This window comes from Zosterops lateralis (genome assembly GCF_965231275.1).
Source record: "Zosterops lateralis genome assembly, chromosome: 19".
Lineage (NCBI taxonomy): Eukaryota > Metazoa > Chordata > Aves > Passeriformes > Zosteropidae > Zosterops > Zosterops lateralis.
In genome coordinates, this window is record NC_139779.1 from 11508801 (window position 1) to 11531576 (window position 22776).

The 22776-nt window shown below is 49.8% G+C and overlaps 2 protein-coding genes across 6 annotated transcripts in view; both read left to right on the forward strand.

Annotated features, from left to right (window-relative positions):
- Nucleotides 1-1719: 1719 nt before the first annotated feature.
- On the forward strand, nt 1720-13556 carry P2RX1 (purinergic receptor P2X 1). Of its 2 annotated transcripts, none has more exons than XM_083874968.1 (13): nt 1720-2048; nt 5355-5502; nt 5906-5977; nt 6427-6496; nt 7012-7108; nt 7344-7424; nt 8647-8788; nt 9905-10035; nt 10649-10739; nt 11419-11484; nt 12084-12176; nt 12693-12740; nt 13049-13556. In XM_083874968.1, exons 1-12 carry the CDS (start codon nt 1912-1914, stop codon nt 12735-12737), a joined length of 1173 nt encoding a protein of 390 aa, XP_083731094.1. In that variant the 5' UTR covers nt 1720-1911; the 3' UTR covers nt 12738-12740; nt 13049-13556. The 2 variants fall into 2 exon arrangements, with proteins under 2 accessions (XP_083731094.1, XP_083731093.1); XM_083874967.1 differs by having other exon boundaries at nt 13052-13556.
- Nucleotides 13557-20937: 7381 nt separating this feature from the next.
- Nucleotides 20938-22776, forward strand: part of CAMKK1 (calcium/calmodulin dependent protein kinase kinase 1) — a 96895-nt gene continuing 95056 nt past the window's right edge. For 2 of the 4 annotated variants that reach the window (XM_083875268.1, XM_083875272.1), the window contains exon 1: nt 20938-20992. The gene's annotated coding sequence lies outside the window, so the exon portion shown is untranslated. Of the gene's footprint in view, nt 20993-21301; nt 21414-22776 lie in introns of those variants that run through there. The other 2 variants (XM_083875269.1, XM_083875270.1) reach the window with 2 other exon arrangements.

Sequence of the window (22776 nt, forward strand, 5' to 3'; positions counted from 1 at the left end):
GCATATTATCTCCCACTGGAAAGTATTTTAGCTAAATCCATGCTATAATCATTTTATTGACTCCAAGTACCAGAGAGGAGGTTATAAGTGACTCTTTTACAAGTCATTTTGCTGTTAAATTTAGCTGTCCTATTTTCATTATCCCCATGGCCTTGGCAAGGGTGAGCAGCCTTCCCTAAAAGGCCTCGTTTCATACAGTAAGTTATTTGCTTCTCTCCTGACAGATATCTAAGCTTATAAGGTTTGTCTGCTCCGCTCAATAGCAGTATCAGCCTTCAATCTGTATGATTAACATCAGCATTTTGTATTTGCTTTTGGCTCCCTGTCTGACAGCTTTCCATGTTGCTGAGGACTGCAGCATTGGGATCGCATCACGTCACTTGCAACGTGGGATCATCTGATTTTGATTCCCAGGCTTCATGGTACGCCCAAAAGATTCAGATAAATGTGTCAGTTGCTTTCCCCTCAGTTTTCCTGACTGCCCATCAAAGATAATTGATTTGTTCCACTTATTTCACAGTTGTCAGGTCTGTAATATATTGAGTCAAAAGGTTAATGTGACAGTGAGCAATCGGCAAGTGAACTTGAGAGGCAGTGATGCTAAAAGAAATACTCCTGAAAGGAAAGATTTATCCCAGCAGGTTAAGATTTTTCATGCTTCCAAAACCATTTCCTCCTGCAGAGACAGCCTTTATCCCAGGCTTGGTGGCTGCAGAGAGCCATCTTTGTGTCTCCTTTGAGGCAGCAGACGAACTGGGGCTCATGGAGCCTGTCCCTGCCTGGAGTGTTGAAGCAGCTAGTGCTGGGATTTCCGGGGAAAACATCCTCTCTTCCCCCCAGAAACATAGCCCTCCTCAGCCTCAGTGCTCCCCAGCACAGAGCTCACCCTTGCAGGCCTATGCTCTGCAGCTTGGCCAGTAGGATGACTGAGGGCACAGGGTCCCCCATCCACAGCCTCTGTGCTTTCCCCAGCAACGAGCCAACCCCCTTCAAAGCTTCCCATTGTGGCTGCTGGCCTCCAAATATCAGTCTGGCACTTACAAATCCAGTCCCTTTCTCAGTGATATTTGTTTAAAGTGCTGGCTGCACCACCCTGCTGAGCATCGCTCACCGTGAGCCCGGCTCGCCGGGCCCTGCTCACGGCCGGGCCATTCAGGAAATGCTGGAAATGCTTCCAAAAGCGCCCAGCCCAGCCCAGGGCAGTGCTGGGAACGAGCCAAGCCCCAGCTGTCTGGCCTCACCACGAGAGCGGGCCAGGCTGGGGGCCCTTCTGCTCCGTGGGTCAGCCCCGAATGGCTGAGCTGGGCTTCATGTGCTCCCCCTTCTCTTTCCTGACCCCTTTTCTGGGGTAGGTTTTGGGAGACAGAGTAGGACGTGGGCTCAGGACACACAGCCTGAGGTGGCTGCAGTGGCAGGAAAGATGATATCCCAACCCTAATTCCTAAAATCTCTCCTGGGACCCCCACAATCTCTTCCATCCCACTGTTGTCCCCGGGGATGCCTGGTGGTCTCTGCTCATCCCGAGCCCTGCCTGAAGCCCCTCTGGCCCCAAGGAAGGTCCCTCCGGGCGAGGGAGCCTCGCTCAGGGTCAGATGGCTTCGTCCTGGTGGCATGGGCTTGGCAGCGGGGTGGCCCTGCACCCTCCCACACCCCGTCCCACCCCCAGACCATGTAGGGCACCCGCTGTTCCCAGCCCAGAGCTTATAGGAAGAGGAAGCCTCATCCCTGCGCAGAGGAGGAAACGCGACAGCCCAGATGTGCACAGAGCCACGCCGATAGCACTCTTATTTTCTTTTTTTTTTTTTTTTTTTTCCCTCTGCAAACAGAGGAGCTGCCGGAGCGGCGGCGGGCACGGCCCAGCCCAGGGCGCAGTGAAGAGCCGGGAGGTTGCGGCACAGCCCTGGCGCAGCCATGGGGCACAAGTGCATGGACAGGGTGTCCTCCTTCCTCTTCGAGTATGACACCCCTCGGATGGTGCTGGTGAGGAACAAGAAGGTGGGACTGACCTTCCGGCTGATCCAGCTCATTGTCCTGGCGTACATCATCGGGTAAGGCTCCTCAGCACCTGCCTTCCCTAAAATTTATGCTTTTGCTACTGGGTTAAAAAGCAATGGAGAGAGAAGGGCTTCTATATCCCCTATATCCCAGTGCAGGGAGCTTATTGCTAATGGCTTTGCATCCCTCTGGTTGTGGTGGCTCCCGTGCAGCCCAGTGTCCTACCACGGCTCTTTTAGGTGTCTTCTCAGTCCCCATATCCTCCCCAGAAGCTCCTGCATGTGCAGGCTGGAGGCTCAGCCCTGCCCAGCCCTCCTCTGCACACCGGGGCCCCGTCTTCTCACTGAAGAGAATCCAAATCCTGCTCCAGCTGCTGGATGGTAGCCTGAGAATCTGTTGTTATTTTTATTTTCATTTATATTAAATAAGAGGCATGTGGGGCCAGTGCAATGATTTGTGAGACCCAAGTGGCTCAAGACAGGGCCATAAATCTCCCTGTTCACCACTCTGACGCTGCGGCCGAGACACAGCTTGGCTCCAAAATTCCTGGTCTTATTTGCTTCTGGGAGACAGCTCCAAAAGCCAACGGAGTGCAAGGGCAACTGCTTAAAAAAGGCAGTGAGTGGAGCAGGCGGGATCAGAACCGGGTGAGGATGTGTGTCCTCAGTGCCCTGGGGCTGCTGCTGCTCCTGCTAGAGTTACTCTGTCCCTGTCCCCTCAGTGTGGGACAGTCCAATGGGATGTGATGGATGGGAAGCCTTTTGCTGTGATCCCATGGCTGATATAGGATCAGCCCTAGAGGGAGACCAGCACTCTTTCATGAGGAAGGGCCCCAAGGCAGAATGTTTGAAAGGAAAAGGGGTGTCTGGCCACGAATTGAAAAACCTGGGAATTTTTGGAGTGCAGTGTCTCATGCAAAAAGGAAAGCTGGTGGCTCCCAGGCCTCAGTGCAAGCAAGTCACTGTGGGGAGCAGAGGTACCCATCCCTCCTTTTAGCACAGACTCACTGGAAAGGCTAAAAACCTTCCCAGGGGATTGGTCCCACCCTACTCATCAGCACTTCAGCTCCCAAGGGTAATAATCCTCATGCAAAACTGCAACCAAGGTCTCAAGGATGCTCTGTTGTGCAAAGAGTTTTGCATTGGTGTTACTGGGAGCAGCTTTGTTTTTCTTAAGGACTGAGCCTGTGAAGTCCCAGGGCTCCAGTCCTAAATGTGGCTGGGGGCAGCTGCTCCTGTAGATGGGGAACTGGCACAGATGGTTGTGCAGAGCAGCTAAGGAAACATGGCTTAAGGAGTTTGGCTAAACTGAGACAGGCAACCAGGAGGGAGCAGGAAGAGAACCATATAGAGGTGACAGCCAGTGGCAGAGGGGAGGAATCTGACATGAAGCTGCTGTAATTCCCAAGTTTTTCCTGATTTGTTGGGATTTGGCTCGTCTGGAAAGGAGCTGCCTATGACTGCAGTTGCCCACAGCACCACCCGCCCCTGGCATCCCCTCACTGCTGACAGCACTACTCCCAGTTCCCTGCCCACAACACTGCCCCAGTTCACTGCCCTCACCAAGCCACAGTGCCTGAGATTTTCTGTCCTTTGAAAGCAAATTTGGCAGCCAAATGTGTATTTATTTACCATTCTCTCGGTTTTTGAAGTCCCCCTTTCGTAGTAGGCATGGGATGCTCATGCAATTGTGTTCCAATGCATGACTCTGCTAGAGGGACATGGGTAGTGCCCTCAGTGCACACAAGTGGGGCCAACCCCCCTGTGAGACCCCATGTCACTCCTGGGGAGCAGTTCTTTCCTGTGATAACTGATAAGGTGGTATCGTTGCTGGCCAGGTGATGCCGGGTGCTTTCTGGGTTTCACTTCCTGAAATGTTGCATGCAAGGAGCTGCGGGCTGAGCCACAGGATGAGGCTGGCAAGGAGAGAGGGCTTGGTGGCTCCACCACATCAGAGAGTCACACCAGGGGACTTTTACAACCTGGGCAGGACTTGCCGCAGCATTTACAGCCTCATGGGAAATGATTTTGTTTGTCATGATCTTGGCTTTGTGGCAGGGGAGGTGGGGTTGCCTGGACCTGTGTGGCTGTAGTCAGCTCTGCCAGAGGGGGATAAGGTCAGCAGCAGTCTGTGCTGGAGGCTGATCTAGAGAAACCTTCTGCCCTTGGTGCTGCCCAGTTCACAACCTCCTGCAGCCCTGAGGGCATTGGGGAAGATTAACCCAGTAACCAGTGTAACCCAGTATGGTCCTCTGCCTTGGAGGATGATGTTGAAGCTGGGTATCCCAGTTAGGGTGGAAGCAGTGCTGAATTTCTGCTCCCATCCCCAGGCACTGGAGCAGATGCCATCCCTGAGGTCCTCTTGCCCTCAGTCCCGGGATGCCAGTGTGGCTGCAAGATAAAAAGCTCCCTCTCTGAGAAGTCCCCACAAAGTCCAGCACCAAACCAAAAACCTCCAGACAGCACCTGGGGTTCCCCATTTCCCCTCTGCCCATCAGCCAGGTGTCAGAGGCAAGGCTGACAAACCAAGCTGGTGCCATGGGCTGTCCCATGGGTAGCCTGCTGCCTCTGTCACAGCCAGCAGGATCGACGCCTGCGGCAGTGGGGACAAAATCCAGATCGCTCCTTTTTTAGTGCCAAGAATGCTCCGCGCCGCCGGGAGCACTACCCGAAATGGTTGCTTGCCCATGTTTATAGTCTCCCTGAGTCAGAGTTAATCCAGCAGCAGCTTGTTTATGCTGTAGGTTAAATAGTGTCAGGAGCCTGCCCTAATGACTATGTGATGGGCTGGGAAAGGCAGGCAGAGCCCTGTTCCGGCCACAGCAGTGTCACTGACGCTGCTCTTGCAGCCCTCTTGCACACAGGACCATGCCTCCACATTCCCTTTGCTGGGTGGGGAACAGTGGCTCTGGATGTCCAGAGACATGTCCAGACTCAGCTCTGTGTTGGAGGCATTGAGTTTTGGAGAGCTACTCTGCAGTGGATCAAGAGATCAGGAGTGTCTGGGTAGGTCATTGAGATCAGCAAGCTGCAAACCTGCCGTAGGCTTTAACCCCAAACGGCTCCTGTGTTCCACCTGCCTTCACACACTCTTAGCCACAAAATGTGTCCCAGTCCCCAAAACACACCATCCTGGCATGGAAGTCACATTCTGCAGCTACCACATGCCTCAGACAAAGGGTAGGAAAGTTCAGTGACATGTCCCTCATCCAAGAGTGACAGGCAGGAAGAAACTTGGTAAATGATTCCCCAGGTGAGAGTTGGTAGAAAAAGCTCCAGTCCACAGGTCTGTGCTGAGAAGTGAGCCCCAATGGAGGAGTGCTGGTGGCCATGCTCACCCTGCCACCTTTCCCTGTCCAGGTGGGTGTTCCTCTACGAGAAAGGCTACCAGTCTCAGGACAGCATCGTCAGCTCGGTCTCAGTGAAGTTGAAAGGGCTGACCGTGACCAACGAGAGTGTCCTGGGTCCTCACATCTGGGATGTGGTGGACTATGTTTTCCCACCCCAGGTAAGGAGTCAGGGTGGGTGAGTTAGGGATCTGCTTTTGTCCCAGTGCCTGTTTCCCCATATGCTGGGGTGCAGATGGGTCCTCAACACAGGCTTTCCATGGGGCTGGCCATGACAGGGTGTCCATGTATACCATGAAAGGAGGTTGCTTCTGCCAAAAGTCTCTGCCCAGGTTGTCCCTGGGGAGCATTTGGTACTTGGGACCTGCTATGGTTGAGGAGGCACATTTGAGGCTGATTACAAAAGGATCAAGGTTCCTCCAGTACCTCTGGAGCAGGATCTCAGGCAGCAGGGGTCCTCCACTGTCCCTGGGGCTGATGGCACTGCAGGTCCCCACCCAGGGAGAGACTCCTCCCAGAGGAGCACCTGTGCTGGCTGTGAGCTCGTTGGCTGTGTCTCCACAGGGGGACAGCTCGTTCGTGGTGATGACCAACTTCATTGTCACTCCTGGTCAGAAACAAGGAACCTGCCCAGAGGTAAACACACTAGCTTCCTCCAGTGGGCTCAGCTTCTGTAATTCAGGGGATTGTGGTGGTATCACTGTGGAAAGACTATTTCTGACATTGGGAGGTGTAGTAAAAGCCAGAGCCTGGCCCCCTGTTATTGTTCCTGACTTCTGTGTGCTATATGAAGACTTATTCTGCTGAAAAACAGGCTGCATTCCATTCAAGTTTTCTTCCCTTTGAGATGATCAAGCAGAACATACTTGAGGCTTAAATGAAAGCATCTACCTGGACTGAATAAATTGCCCCTTTTTTCCTGCTTTATCTGGACAGCCTTGGTTGGGAAGAAGTGTATGGACAAGGCTCTGGCTGCAGTTGAGCAGTGTATCCCTCAAGAAAAATGCTGTCTGGTGAGGCAAGAGGGACAGAGGGATTGAAGCTGCAGGGTGGGATGCTAAGAGGTGGCTGCTTTCTCCAAACAGCTGCCAGATGCCGGGCTGTGCACACGGGACAGCGACTGCAGCAAAGGGAAATACAGCCGTCAGGGACAAGGTATGGCACACGGTCCCGGGGCATCGGCTCTGGTGTTTCTGGTGAGACAATGCCAAGAAAAACTGCCTGGCTGGGGTGTCACCTGGCTGGGGACCTGCTTTGCACAGGGTTTAGGAAAAGCCTCTGACATCCTGGTTGAAGTTCCCACCTTGGCTGGTCCAGCTCTGCTCTTTTGAAAGATACCTGAGCTGCAAACAGCTCAGCCAACAAAAGGTTAATCATGACTAAGCCATTTCCCCCAGACTGTTGTCCTCTTATCAGCTCAGCATTTTCTTAGGTGGGTTTTAGCAATAAAAATCCCCAGCTGCTCCCCTGTACAGCACTGTAAAAGAAACCACTGCCCTGAGCTGAGAGGCCACAATTAATTTCCTGTTTTAGAAAGGTGCCAAAGCCCTGAGCATTTTGTGTCTTGAATGCCCTTGGCAGAGCTGAAGCCCCAGCCAGACCCCATCCATTCCAGTGTGAGGCTGAGATTTCACAGGATCCAGGGGTGTGAGCAGCTGTCTCCCCCACAGGGCTCATGACTGGCAAGTGTGTACATTTCAACAGCACTGTGAAGACCTGTGAAATCTTTGGCTGGTGCCCTGTTGAAGTTGATTACCATGTTCCCAGGTAAGGAATGATGCTGTTGCCCTCTTTCCCACCCCAGCTGCACTTGGTATGGGGCAGACCAAGCTGGGGCTCTATGGGGTGTGGCCAGGACAGCCTGCATTGTGAAAGACCAGAATGAGACCACTGGTTTTCTGGGTCTGCTTGTCTCAGGTTGGATGAATTTCCACCATATGGGGCTTTCTTTAGAGCCTGGAGAGCCAAGTGGTGGACACATGTCTACACTTGTGTTTTTCAGCCCTGCCCTGCTGTCAGAAGCAGAGAAGTTCACTTTGTTCATCAAGAACAGTATCACCTTCCCCAAGTTCAAGGTGTCCAGGTAAAAGAGGTTTGGGGGAATGGCTCCTGGTTGGTTCCTCCAGCTGTGTCCCTCAGAGGAAACCATGGGTTTAGCTGGATGGGCGTAACTGGATGTTTGGTACAGAGGATTGCATATCTCATCAGTGATCCCAGGACTACTCTAACTGCTGCACTGAACCCCATATTAGCTCATAGGAACTGAGACATTTCCCTCCCAAATCCATCCCACCTCAGCTGGTAGCTGTAGTTACAGGAAAGATTTCTGGAATTAACCTCTCCTGAGTTACCCTCACAAGTTGTGCATGAAGATATAGTTTCTCTAATTCTTCATTTTTCTTCTCTGAAGACAAATTAAAATACCACATGGTCAGGATAAGCTTGGTGCCTCAGAGTCCCCCTTAACATTACAGGTCCCACCTTTTTCAGCAAAGGGTGGGGTTGACCCCTTCCTGGCAGCACTGGAGGAAATGCTGCTGGCTGAAGGCGCACTCATAAGAGGATTTGCAATGGCAATGACCGTATATCTGATTTGGAACAGATTAACAGAAGTTATTTGTGCTGAAGACAGCAGATTCTTCTCTCTAAGCTGATCTTGTCCCCATGCTGCAGCCAAGGTTAAATGTCCTGGCAGCCAGCATGCTTGGCAAAGTCCTGAGCTGACCTCACACTACACCCCAAGAGGTGGCTGGGAGAGGGGATCCCCACCAGCTGCAAGGAGAGGTGCCCTAAGGGAGGGCAGGCTGAAGAGGCACAGAGAGGGAGCTGGTGCTGGCAGTGAGGGTGGCTGGGCTGGCTGCTGTGGCAAGGGCTGTGCCAAACCCAGCTAGCCTTTGGGGAAACTTCTTGCCTTTGATCACTGCTGACAATTAACTGCTGGACATCAGCAATGAGATCAGGTTGAGCAAGGCACAAGTCTTACAAAACCATAGGCTTCATAGACAGGATGTTTTTAGGCAAAAGAGCAGAGTGGGATGGAAGGCAAGAAGCTGCCCTTTCCTTTTAACCCTTGCTATAGGAGATAGCAAACTCCAGCTAAATGTAAAAGGTGTGGGATACACTCACTATCCATGAGGTGTCCCAGGTAAGAATTTTTGGTACTTGGAGCATTGCCTAGCAGAGCCCATGGACAAGCTGGCATGTGAACAGGAGAGCGACATGGACTGGGCAAGGGACTTACAGAGGTTCTTTCCCACCCAAATAGTTGTGTTACTGAGAATCTTTCTCACACTTTTCATTCACAGGCGCAACTTGGTTGAGAGCGTTACCAAGCAGTACCTGAAGAAATGCACCTATCACAAAGGCACTGATTCCTTATGTCCTGTGTTTGAACTGGGGTACATAGTGAAGGAATCGGGTCAGAATTTTACCTTCCTGGCTGTTAAGGTATTTCAATTTCAAATGCTGTTCCTTGGTGTTGATGGGAGAGGGACACTGGCAGTGCAATTATCCCCAGCTGTTGAGATGATTTTCTGTTTTCTCAAGAATGCTTGAAAAAACAAAAGTGTCAGAATTATCTCATAAAGATTAAGAATCTCCTTGGACATGGCCTAATATTTACATTTTTCTTGGAAACTCTTGAGAAGATTTGACCCACTGGCAGTAAATCCCAGGGTTCAGCTTGTTTTGATTTAAGTAGTGAATAACTAGATCTGTGTGGCCAAATCCCATCTGACTGAGCTTGGAAATCCCAGATGGATGGTCAAATATTGGTCATTGCACAGTGCTAACTGCAGCCTTTCCCCAGGCTCCAAAATGCGGCTTTGCCTAACACTCGTCAGGCTGGTGTGTGGGAATATCTGCTATCTCTGCACTGCAAAACCTTGTGATAACTTTGCCAGACACTGAATAAAATCAGAGGCTTGCATATATGAACATATATTGCATGGATTGCATCAGGTGTCTTAGAGAAGCTATGACTGCCCATTCCTGGCCAGGTTGGACAGGACCTGGAGAAAACTGGCCTAGTGGAGGGCGTCCCTGTTTGTGGCAGGATTTGGAACAAGATGGTCTTTATGGTCCCTTCCAACCCAAACCATTCTAAGATTCTATATATTAAAAATGCGAAAATAAAAGACTCTGGGGCACAGCTATTGAGTGAGTGAGCTCAGGAAGGAGGAGGGACTCCGGTATTTCCTGAGCAATCTCTTGGGCATAATCAGGCAAGGGAAAGCTGTCCCATGAGGACCAGAAGGGATCTGTGGTGAGCACTGTTTCTCAGGACCGTGCCTTGGGCACAGGATTCTGATCAGGAACAATAGGGCACAAATTTATTTGTGTATCCAGCTCTCAGGGCAGAAACAAGAGCCTCTGCAAGGGGTTATGTACAGGCCACAAAGCCAAGGCTGCTCAGAAAGGCTGAGGCAGCAGTGGGGTCCATGCACCTGGAGAGCCAGAACACATCATGGCACTGAGACAGGACATGGATGAGGAGGGAAAGCATTTCTCTGTGTGGGCCAGGCCCAAGGAGAGGCAACCTCGTGACTCCTCTCTTGTGTGCAGGGTGGAGTGGTGGGCATCACCATCGACTGGAACTGTGACCTCGACTGGCCCCTGCGGTACTGCAAACCCATTTACCAGTTCCATGGCCTTTACAATGATGATAGCAATGTTTCACCAGGCTTCAACTTCAGGTAAGGAAATGCCTGTTAGTTCTCCAAGTGTAATTCAGAGGTGGCAGCTTTCAGGTTCCCACTCAAGGGATGGTAGAAGGCCAGAGACTGTCCTTCAAAATACTCAGTACCTTTGCAGGTCTAGACAGCAGTACCAGTGCTCTTTTAAATGGCATGAGAAAAGTGATACTACACTCGTTGGCTTCAAAATTGCCCCATTGCCTTTCCATCTCCTCCCCCTTGCAGGATCTCCTGCTTGGCTGAGCTTTTGGGAAGCCCCTTGAAAGGCTGGGGATGGTGTAGGATCATCTCACATGTTCCCATAGTCTCTGTCCTCTGCTCTGTGTGACACTGTCACTAGTGCTGCACCAAGATCTGCTGCATGCAGAACTTGGTGACATCAGATCAAACAGCATGAGCAGGAGCTGGACCTCCAACCTGCAGGCAGGAAAACTAAGGCACAGAGAGGAGAGGTGCCAACAGCCCAGCTCCTTCAGGAGGTTTAAGGAGAAGGTCAGAAGCAGGTCTGTGATAGCACATTCCCAGATCTTTGTCCAAGATCCTGATGCTGTAGGGTTGCAGGGGCTGTTAGACACCCTGGCACACCATTAACACTCACCATCCAATTGCACAGATATGCCAAATACTACAAAGAAGATGGGATGGAAAAGAGGACACTCTACAAGGTGTTTGGGATCCGGCTCGACATTTTGGTGAATGGCAAGGTAAGGGTGGATCCTCTGGATCCCTGGGACAGCAGTGCCGTATCCTCAGGAAGGTACCAGCTCTGTAACACAGCACCAGGACCCTGTGGGATCAGGAAAACTAGTGTGAATGCTTTCCTTGGGTGCTGGCCCTCTCACAGGAACCCTTGGGAAATACTGGGGAAGGGAAGAGAGGAGGAAAACATGTTTTATAGGTCACACCTTTCAGCTGTGACTTGATCAGTGGTTTTGTCTAAAAAACTTGGTGATGGGAGTGGGGGGGACCTGTGGAAATTCAAAACCTTTTACTGATATTTCCAAAAACTGAACATTTGCATTCTTCTATTCTGTCTATTTCTTCCCCCTGGGAGAGAAGGCTTTCCTTATTATGTTCCCACTGAAAATATTCAAAGTGTATACCTTTGTTTGGCTGCTTGGCTTTGGTTGGTTTTTTTATATTAAAAATACAGGAAGAAAAGTAAGTTCAATTTATTTCAGCCTAAAACCAACCTACAATATTTTTCTGTTTGACCAGCTCTTTCCCAGCTCCTGTTTCTCTGTGTGCTGTGGTTGTGGTTTGGGTTGCTGTGAGGCACTTTTGCCGAGCTCCACCTACAACTAGAGCACTTTTTTTTTTTTTTTTTTTTTTTTCCCCTGGGCTGACTGTAACTTATCACCTATTTTCTCTGACTTTATCCAGGCAGGCAAATTTGACATCATCCCGACCATGACCACAATTGGCTCTGGAATTGGTATTTTTGGAGTGGTAAGTTCAGATATTTCCAGCCTCTATGTGGAGACTCTCAAATTATTCTTTTTGCCTGTGACATCTGTGGGAAGTGTCCTTGAGCTGCAGTGAAATACTGGCTACTCCTCAGGGAATCAGAGGATGGGCAAAAGGGGGAAAGGAGGTGCTCTCCTGCTAGATTCCTATGCGAAATAGATTCTTGCTGGTCCCTGGCTGATATGAATTCTGCTCTACTGATGAAGGGAGGGCTGGCTCCCTTGACAGGTCTTGGTATCCTGATAGTTTCAAGTTAGAGCTGGCATTGAGGGAGGGTCTTCAGGTGATTGGCAGTATTTCATGCAGTACAGAAACCCAGTGTCCAATTTGGTTATGGTCATAAAAACTTGGGCACGGCTCAAAGGGTGTTGTGCTCTGCACTTACCTAAAGTACAAACACTTCATTTCTGTTGACTTAAATCACCCTCTACTGAACACAGCACATTTCACTTCTGTCCTAAATGGACATTTGGAGACTTCCACAACTGCCATGTTGTGGGATGAAGCAGAAGTTTGCCCCTAAATTGTGGTCCAGGTGAGCTTGGAAGGCAACTCCAAACTTAATTGCACTTTGATTTAAGGCCTCTGTCCTCTGTGACCTGCTCCTGCTGCATTTTCTCCACGGACGAGACTATTACAAGCAGAAGAAATTCAAATATGCAGAACCGGAGCCTGTAAGTAACAGCGAGTGCCTGCCCTGCAGAGGCTCTGGCGGGGGTATGTGTGGATGTGTGTACATGAATAATGACGCTGTAACACAAACATCCACCCTGAGGGGCAACCAGGCGCCTTCCTGAGCCCTTGGGACTGTTGGAGACTGGGATCCATGAATCTTCTCTCCAAAATTTCTGTGATGTTCCGTGTGACTCATTGTTAATAACTTTATTCTCTCGCTTTAACCCCAGATATTCCCATATCTGGTAACACTTGCATTGCTGTGAGGGAAGCAGGGGCAGATCTGTGCTTTAGCAAACTAGAAAATGTGTCTTTTTCTGCTCTTTGAGAATATCTCCACGACCATGGAATATTTCATGGCCTTCAGAAGAACACAAAAACAGTTCTCCTCAAATTCATCTGAAAATATGCATATACACTGGGGGTTAGGAGTTGCTGCCCCATCATATTTTCCCTGGCATTAGAAAGGAGCAGGTCTGTAAAAGAATTCTTGTTTTCTCTCATTTAACCCCCAGTTGAAGTCTCATAAGAAGGAAAAGGAGACAGACAACACACAGTGAGAGGTGAGTGGTGTTTCCCCAGCCCTGCTAGCATACATCTGGCAGGGATGAGTGCTATAGCTCTTGGGGTTATCCCAAGGCCTGTGGGAAGGCAGGAAGGTTTCAGGGAAGGCAGCAGGGCTCCAGGGAGGCATGGAGGAGACCTGAGGTGGGGGCTGTAGTGCCTAATGAGGGGTCAGCATTTCCCACCATAAGCAATTGCATGGGGCAGCAGTAGATGCAGGACGTGGGACTGACATTGCATCTTTGATGGCTTGAAGAAGGGCACTGGGGGGAAAGACACCAGAAATCACTGTGCACCTCTCTCTCAGCAGAATCCACACTGACTGACACACCTGCACCCCTCTTCCTCCTCCTCTTCTCCTGAAAATCGGTTGCCATCCCATCACCTCCCCAAGAGGCCAGCCCCAAGACCAGCAGAAGCAGCGTCCAGCCCCAGCTCATGGGAAGGTGGTGCCCTGCAGCCAGGGCAGGGGCTGGCTGGCCCAGCACACAGCCTCTAGTGGGACATGCCACGATGCTGTGGATGGGTCAGACTAAGGGATCTTGGGGCCCTCTGCCGGCCCTACTGCAGGGCACTGGGTTTGCTGCCTTTGCCCTTCAGAAGGGCTCACACTGCACCCTGCCTGGTGTGCCAGGGCCGTCCCAGCTCACTTGCACCTGAAGACCCTGGGGAGAGCACAGCTGCCTCTTCTGCCTCAGAAGCACCATTGGACAGCTCCAAATTGAGAAGAGGAGGGAAGGAGAGCTGGCAGGAACCATGCCCAGCCCCTCTGCCTGGGAGGAAAATGGTTATTTTGTAAGGATGTATTTTATTAAAAAAATAAACCTTTAGTTTTTCTACTACATCCCTTTGTGGTGCCTATGCTTGTGCCAGAGCACAGTGTTTGTAGTGGTTTCTGGAGGGTTTATGCATACAAAGTAATCCCACCAGTGATGACTCCTTCAGAAACTGCCCTCCCATGCAGGGCTCCCGGGCCTCCTGCCATGAGCTGGGGCTGTTATTTCAGAGTTGTCACTTGGGTTTCCTCCTCAGACAGGCTGGCTGGCAGGGAGCACTGGCACACTGCCAGCCATGGCAATCCACTGTCCTGTGCCAGCTCTGCCTCCACTGCCCACACCAGTCAGTGTTCACTGGTCAGAAGGACTTTCTCAGCAGCAGCCTCACAAACCAGCTCTTTGCACCCAGGAACTAAACCGTCCCCTCTGTGCTAGGAGATTTGCACTACTCATCACATGCAGCTGCACATCATGGTTTGTGCTCAAACCCCACACCCCTGCAAGCAGACCCTGCCCTGTGCTGCTGGCCCTGTTCCATTCTCCAGGACACATCAACATTGACTTTCTGCATAGTCCCTCTCTGAACGTCTTTTTTTACCTCCCTGGGGAAAATTTTGCTTTGGTTGCTTTGAAAGTGTACCCCAATGGTGATGGAAAAGTCGGTGGAGAAGCCATAGGGCTGTAATGCTGCCAGAGCCTGCAGGAGCACTGCTCCAGGCTCTCACACAAGAATGTGTGCCATAAACAGATGCAGGTGATATTTGGTCATAAGCTCAACAAATATTTCAAGCCCTACCTTCAAGCCATATGTTCTCCAGGGGGAGATCATTTGCTCTCAGCAGGATGCCTCAGCTTTCACAGGCAGGGTGGTTTTTGTCAGGTTATCCATGGTTAAATTTTTCACCCTTTCCTGTGCTGCCGTCCTGTGCCAGAGATGCCAGGTACTTAGGATGCAGAGAGGGTAAAAGGGAAAGCTTCCTGGTCTCTGGAGGAGCCGGTGTCTGTTCAGTGGGGGCTGAACCCACGCCCCGAGGATTTTCCTGCAGCGTCCATGGAAGCCCAAGCAGGTCCCATGTGGTGCCACGGTGCAGTTCCCCAGCAAGCTGCCGCCAGCAGAGGGGACTGCGAGACCATTTCACAGAGACTGGGGAAAATCCGGTTTCTAGAGACAGTGACGCGAGTGTGCTCAGCTAACCTTTCGCACGCACTTACACCGGGTCAATCTCCGGTAAACTTAAAATAACAAATGCAAGGCTGCAGGTAGAGCTGTGTGATGTTTCTGCCTGCCTAATATTTCAAGCTGCTTGTAATGCAAAGTCCCTATTCTTTTCTAAGTAGAATTAAAAGACAGAATATGAAATCGGGAAAAACGCAACTTGTAAATTATCTCCTCTAGTTACTATTCTAAACTTCTGAGCTGGGATCCCTAAAAGTCCCAATGCTGTTTTAAAAATTATGGAAGAATTTATTTTTCGTCTCTTTAACTTGTTTTCTTTAAATGCGCAATCTTTGGGGATCCTTTTCTTTGCTTTTCATTCAAAGCAAATTTTCATTCAGACCAGCAGAACGAGATACTGCAATATTAATTCTTGCCCACAAACAAGCTCTTCCTCAAAGCCAGGGGCCCCAGGCCTTGTGGGTCCTAGGCGGGGTGCCAAAACAGAGCGAGGGCTGTCTGGAGGAAACTGAACAAGTGCCAGATTTTGACATACACTGGTACCCTCTGCTGGATGAAAAGGCAGGGAAAGACCATGGCACTTGTTTCAGGCCCTCTTTTGCCAGAGAGGCTGGAGCTGGTGCTCAGGGATTGGAGACCAAGGAGGAAGGGCTGCTCTGTTCAGCCCCATAAGGAGCCTTCCTTGGCACAGATGCTCTGCTTCAGCATTGCAGCTCCCAGCACCTTCCCAGTGCCTTCCAGTTTGTCAAAACTCACACAAAATTACTGAATGCAGGAAAGGACACAACAGTTAAAAGCTAGAGCCTCACAAATGGAAATGCTGACAGGTTAAGACACCTGGTGTTGCAAGTCCCAGTGGGAAAGTGTGGGTGACCAGCAGGATCATATTCCTGTCCCCTTGGTTTGATGTGATCTGGCTCTGAGGATCAGGAGAGAAGTTACTGTTCTTAGACAGAAGAATTTCTTTGTGTTGTGGCCAGAAAACAACTGCATTTGAAGCAGTTACGATGTGGCCAGTGTGTCCAGCTGCTCTCTGACCTCTGAGCAGCAAGATGAAGTGTTACAGAATCCCAAAGGGATTTGGTCATCGTATCAAGACTCCTCCAATGACAGTGTGCTGTGTTTCTTCCCATTCATGCTGTGGCCATTTGAGGGTTGGGGTGTTTGTAGGGTTTTTTTAACTTCTTGTTTGTTTTCATTTTGGTTTTTACACAGTTATTAACTAATAGAAAAGGAACTTTCAGCAATTCAAACACTGTCCCAGACAACACACAAGAAAGCATGTATATTATCCAGCTAATCCCTAATCTATCAGCAGTAACAAGCCCTTATATGTGATGGTGTCAGTGCTCCAAATGTCTAACAGAGGACTCTTGCCTTGATCATGGGTGTTAGATGACAAAAGCAAGCAATGAGTACAGTGTGAGTATTCTCATTTTATAGAAACTGAAACCAAGATACAAGTAAATAATTTTGGTCATGGATTTAAATGTAGTGAGAATTTTCTGCTTCTGACCAGTTTTTGTTATCTATAAAGGCTACTAGGTTGGACCTTGTACAGATATATCTTTTCACTCCTTCAGGCAGGGATATTTTGAAAAAAAATCAAGTAGCACAGATATTCCAGAAGAGCAATTACAGAAAAACTTATTTGGCAATGATTATCCTAGTTAGTGATTCTGCAGAGATGAGGAATTATATTTCAATCTCTGCAGAGCTGGCAACATTTAATCATTATGTTTGTGCTCAATTCCCAGCACAATGAGGCCCTGATTTCCACCTGGTGCTTCCAGACACTGTAACAAGGCAAATTAAAATGAGTAACACTCAAGAAGTAGATAACTCCTTTCCTGTGCAACCTCTTCTATCTTTAAGCCCACTCATTCTTTCTCTGGCACAGCAGACTCCCTGTTATTTTTAACCCAGTCCTCCACTTAGGACATTCTTGGATTTTTCCCTAAAAAAGCACCTGACTTTCTGGTTACACTATTTCCCTTTCTCTTTTGTTCTGGGAGCATGTTTTCAGTTGGATAAATCCTCTAGCTGACACACAGTGAAGGACTGGCAGGAACATGCATATCCTCTCAGCTCTGAAGGATGCTTTTATTCCCTTCTGTCCCACAGCTGGGTATTCTCAGGCCAGACTGTGCTGGGTCACAAAAGGAGCTTCTTGGCCATTGGAGCACTTGACATCTGCAGGTCAGCCTGCAGCCACTCTCTCAGGGACAGTGAGGTTGTTACAGCCATTTTCACTGCTGCCAGCCCTGTGGCATTAATTATGCCACACTATAATCTTTGACGGTCTTTGGTGAAGTGTTCTCTCCTTCTGTTATTTGTTTTTAATTGCTTTATTGCCTTATTTTTGAAAGCGTAAAATTCAGAAGTGTCCAAATGGGTTCTGAATATAGCGACAGCCTGGTCACTTGATGGGCTCAGCAGCAGGGGTGAATCAGTTCCTGTAGTGATTTTTCTCTGTGGATGGCAGGGACAAGGAACTCTGCACACCTGAGATGCTCTAGAAACACGTGGCTTTATTATTACAAGGGTCGTGGGTAAAGCGGGCCTGCTTCCAGCCACCAGCCTGGACTGGAGCAAAGCCCTAAAGAGAGAATGGGGGGAGAGAGAGAAATAGAAGAGAGCTATGGGGTAAAAACGGAGCAGGAGCAGGGGAAAAACGTGGGGAGAAAGCAGGAGCAAGGGAGGTGAGAGAGAGGAGAGCACAAGAGTGGACAAGACAAGAGGACAAGAGAGAGGAGAAGAGGGCAAGAGAGGACAAGACAAAAGAGCGATCCTCTTTTTACAATACAATATATCCTTTTTTCTGTTGAATATTCTAATTCACATTGACCAACCAACGTGAGATACAAAACCTACAAACTTTGCATGCAGCCTATAAGAACGACTGCATTACCATGTCATTTTACTCTCTATAGACTTCTTTCTTATGCATTTGTTCCTAGATGTCTTTTGCCGAAGTGAAAAGGCAACATTCTTGTCCTTTTGTGAGCTTAATCACCGTCTTCCTGCCTGCCATGCACACATCCCGAAACTAGCTTTCATTCCTATTTTACTCAGGTTTTGTATCTGCAGTATTTTTTATCATGCAGTCATATTCATAAGTCCTTCCTGTCCGGTCTTTCCCAACAAGTTCCAGTTAACAGGGCTCTGCCTACCAGCACCAAGCATGGATCCTGCTAAGCTTCATGGCACTACTGAGAGATTTCATAAAAAAATGATGGCTTTGAATTTTTTTTTTACCTAAATGTACTAGTGACATGCCTGGGGAAATGTGAGCTCTCCCCCTCATGACTGTAACTCAAGGACAGGTTAAATAAACACATTCCCAGTCCTTGCACCCAAAAAAATGTGCAAAATCAGTTACCAACCAACGACAGTCAATCATTATTGAACAGCAATATCAAAGTCTTATTTTAACATTGTTATAGCCATTGTGGTCCAAGCATCAGAGAGACATTGTGTGATTCTCTTTCCACTGGCCACAACTGCTCTGCAGTATAATCACCTGTGTATGATGAAAAGGGAAGCTGAGCCACATGATTTGTTTTGAGTGTTTTTGTTTTCTGGAAGAAACAGCAGGTTCTGACTTAGCTGAGTGAACCAGGTTATTTCATTAGGTCAAGCACTCACGGTCTTCACCAGAGTTGATAATTTTAAACCTTGATACTGGTGCTAAACTATGCTTCAGACATCATTGGTGATTTGAACTGCCTGGTGCTAAAGGAGGCAGATCTTTAGGGGACAAATATCAGCACTTTCCAAACAGCCAGCATCTCGTAAACATTTCAAAGCCAAGTGAATCAGTCCAAATTACTTCTGAAACCCTTGCAAAACCTCATCAGCAGTAATTAAGGCAAGAGGAGGAGGAGGCTGAAGGGTTCAGTCATTGCTCAGGAGAAGCTGAGTTGGCCCTGCATGAGCAAGACCCTGCTTGATTGAATTGAAAGCCTTTGTGAAACAGATCCTTGTTTTGACTCACATACTATGGTCTTTCAGAGCATCTCTCATGGCCTGGAGCCACAGGAGCACAGTTCCTCCACAGGGACAGGCACATTCCTGGGCCATAGGCACCATGCCAGGCAGCCAACAAGGAGGTTGCTAGTGCTTTAACTCAGGGCTGGGAGGAGGTTTTGCTTTTGCTCATGGGCTTGTCTTACTTTTCCTGAGAGTCCACCATGGCAAACACAGCCCAGGAGCTCAGGCTGCTGGCTGCCTCGAGATGATGTCTAATTAGTGTCCTTAGCTAATATCCAGAGCTGCTGGAAGACAACAGCAGCTTTGGAAGCACACATTCAAGGAGATGGGGCTCTCTGCTGTGCTGTTACAGTCATAGAATCATTTTGGTTGGAAAAGACCTCTGAGATTATCAAGTCCAACCACAAACCTAACATTGCCACTAAACCCCAAGTGCCACATTTACATATCTTTGGTTATCCTAAAATGCAGTAGAGTCTGCATCCTGTCACTGGTTATCACGCTGCTGTTCACCTGCTGCAAGAGCCCTTCACTGCCCCGGTGCTTCCTGTTCATGGAAGATCCCTGCTGGGTTTTCTCTGTGATGAGCTGAAAACACAACCCTTTGTAGCTTTCTAACAGGGATAATTTCACTGAATGTAGCAACTCTTTAGCAGTCGAGATTTGAACCACATAACATTTCAATTCTAAGTGGTTTTGACTGATGATTAGCAAAGACAATGTACAAATATTTTAGATGGAAGTGAAAGGGTATTAGCGCTGAGTAAACCTGATCATCTGTAGAGAGTTGCTCAGCTGCCTGTGACCAGCCAGGGTGACAAAGCACATTTCTGCAGGAAAAGTAAGACTTGGATGCACATAGCAAATAGCAGCAGGCTATGGCTTACTATAATAAACATATCCACAGAATGAGTAAATGAAAAAAAAATCATGCTCTTTGCTAGGCTTACTGGATGACTTTGCTGTTTTAATGAATAGTGCCTCTTAATTACATTTCGATACCTCTTTCAACACAGGGAAAACAGGGGAAGCTTTTTTGTGGTGGAAAAGTTGGTAGTAAACCACAAGATGCATTATTAATGTGTTGAGTTATAAAACCTATGTTAAGGAATTAATTTGTTTCCAAAGCAAAGGATTATTTGAGACTCACTGGAAGCAGGCACAGACATTTCTATCTGCTTGTTGTCACAGCAGGAAGGAGCAGCAGTCTGCAGTGGGTTGAGTCAGGATGTGGATTTAATCCATTTAGCTCTCTGGCTAAATCCAAGATTCCTGGCGGGGACCTTGACTGTGAGTGGAGTCACAGAGCCCACTGAGTCCTGCCACGAGTCACTTGTCACAAAATCAACATCTTCACAGATGCCACTGCAAACACTTCACTGCTGGGTGTAGTGGGAACCCCTTGACCCAGGGGTACAGTCCACTACGGGTCAAAAAGGTAAAATAGAGTGGGAGGGGAAAATAAAGTCAAAACATGAGTCAAACCAAAGAGGATGTCTGCTTGTAGGAATTCCTTGAAGAACAGCAGTGGGATTAGTCGGTGTGCAGCATTTCTCCTCATTGCTGCGAGACTTGAAAAAGTGTATAGGGTCAGGGTTGGGTGTTACTACTGTAGAGGCAGAGCCTGGGTGAGGGGACACCCGAGTGCCGGGGCTCCTCACGCTGTGTCCCTCAGCTCGGGGCCCGCGGGCCCTCCCCTCCCACCGTGTCACTGCCACCTGCCCTGATCATATATATATGATATATATTAGGGAGTATTTAGGAAGCATTTCTTCGCAGAAAGGGGGATTAGGCATTGGAACAAGCTGCCCAGGGAGATGGGGGAGTCATTTTCCCTGGACGCGCCTCTCAGTGTTCTCTTCTGACACAGCCTGGACGATCTCAGAGGTCATTCCCAACTTAACTGTGATTAACAAAAATCCCGTGTGAAAACACGCAAACCCCAAAGCCCGCACCCCAGATGCGCTTCTGGCTGGACAACCACACGCCACTGAAAAAAAAAAGCTTTTTTTTTTTTTTTTTTTTTTTTTTTTTCTCCCCAAACCCCAGCGCCTCCTCACCCCTTGCTCCCCCCTCAACCTCCCTTCCCCCTCCCCCCCCACCAAAATCTCCCTCACGGGCACACGCGCGCGCGCCCCGGGAGGCGCGGCCGCCTCCAGCCAATGGGCGGCGCGGGCGCGGGCGGGGCGGGGCGGGGCGGGGCGAGGCTCGCGCCGGCCCCGCGCGGCCAATGCGGGGCGGGGCGGGCGGCGCGAACCGGCGGCGCCGCGGGACGGGCGGGAGGCGGTGGCGCCGCTGCGAGCAGGTGAGCGGCCCCCGGGGACGGGCCGGCCCCCGCCAACGGACCCCTCCATATACAGACACACACTGCGGCCATGGGGCTGTGAGCCCCTCGGCAGCCAGCGACAAGTGGCGCGCAGCGTAAGGACAGCCTGTGGGGACGGTCCGCGGGGTAACGTCCCGGCGGCGCTGGAGGGAACGCGGGTGCCATCCGGATGGTCGGTGAGGGTGGACACGGGCGGCCGCCGCATCCCCCGAGCTGCGGGAGCCGCCGCCGCGGCGCGGCCGGGGATGCGCCCGGCAGCTGCGGCTCCGGAGGTGGTGATTTTACCGAGCGCAGGGATAAATAGGGAATAAAACCCCAAACATCCTCTGAAAGCTGAGATTTTGGGCGGTTTGACATCGTGCGAGCCATCTCTCGCCCTTTTCTAGAGGGGGCAGAGAAGGTAAGAAATGCGGTGAGCTCCGTGTAGGTTCGTTACGGCTCCGTAACCCTCCTCCTTGCTGCCCTTGGGATCAGCCTGAGCTCCTCAGAGTTTGGGTTTTCTCGGGGGTGGGTGCCGTGGCCCGAGCTGCCCTGCCTCGGACGTGTCTCGGAGCACACACCTGGCAGCCGGGCTGGCCTGAGAGGGGCTTATCTTCCCCTCTGCTTGCCTTGGCTCTGAGGGACAGTAACCTGCAGCTCCCAAAGGCCTGTGTGCTGTGAACGAGGAAAACTGCTGATCCTGCAAGGATAGCACTTTCTTCAGCTGCTCTGATGAATGTAAAATTACCATTCTGTCATAGTTGTAACTTAATGGAAAAGGTTTTGTTAAATCGGAAACTGTTGCTTTTCTGTTTACAGTAGTCTGCAATTCCTCATTAAGCTTCCCATCGTATGTTAACTTCCTCCCTGTGAGACATCTCTGGCAGCTTCAGTTTGTTCTGGAGTTTGACATGGGATGGCTTTGAAGTGTTGCTTTCGAAACTGGATAAGGCAAGCAGAGAGCAGCTATCTCAGCTGCTTCAGGAGAAAAACCAAAGCCAGTGTGCTGAGGCTGTGCTCTTGCAACATGTCCTGTGCATGGTTTGCTATGTGAGCCCTGTGCTTGGGCTGGGGGTGCCTGGTGTGAATGGGATTAAACTCCAGGCAGAGCAATAAATTACCTTTCCTGGGCTTGCTCCCTTGGCTTTTGCCTGGAGAAGGTCAGATCTTAGCAACCAGGAGCGTAAGCACCAGGCTTTTATCATTCCAGCGAGGAGTTCAGGCATGTCATGATTTAATATGGTCTGAAGGCTGGGCTTTAAGTCATAGTAGGTGCCAGGTCACTGGCTCCCAGCAGATTTCTTTCCTTGAGGGAAGCTGTGTTCGCTGGCATGAAGGGCCTTCTGTCTGGAGCTGTCTCAGCTATTTCTCCTTGAGTTTGGGATGGCTCTTGTGGGTATGTGTGAGTGCTCCTAGGACAGCTCCTGGCTCAGAGGATGCAGGCAGAGCTGCCCATCCAGGTGTTTCTGGAGCAAAGCTGCAATGGGACCTCACCTGTCCTGACATTGCCTCAGAGAGCAGTGATTTTCCCCATCACTCCACACAGCCAGAAGGTGCTGTACCTCTGCCATGGCTTCCAAATCCTGTGCTGCTGCTCTGTGCTCTCTAATTAATGTGTTCATTAAGCTCTAAATGTCTCTGCCTGATACAATTAATTGTCCTTGCACTAGGTAGATTTTCAAGGCCCAGCTTTTCTTTTGCTGGGAAGGGGTTGTGGGATTTCCCTTCCCCTACTGGGCTGTTGTGGGGTGGCTGCAGTAGGAACATCCTCAGCCTGCAGCACA

Coding starts and splice junctions, on each gene's coding strand:
- P2RX1 (XM_083874968.1), top strand. CDS start 1,912: ATGGGGCACAAGTGCATGGACAGGGTGTCCTCCTTCCTCTTCGAGTAT. Junction 2,049..5,354: donor GTCCTGGCGTACATCATCGG/GTAAGGCTCCTC, acceptor TTCCCTGTCCAG/GTGGGTGTTCCTCTACGAGA. Junction 7,109..7,343: donor GTTGATTACCATGTTCCCAG/GTAAGGAATGAT, acceptor TGTGTTTTTCAG/CCCTGCCCTGCTGTCAGAAG.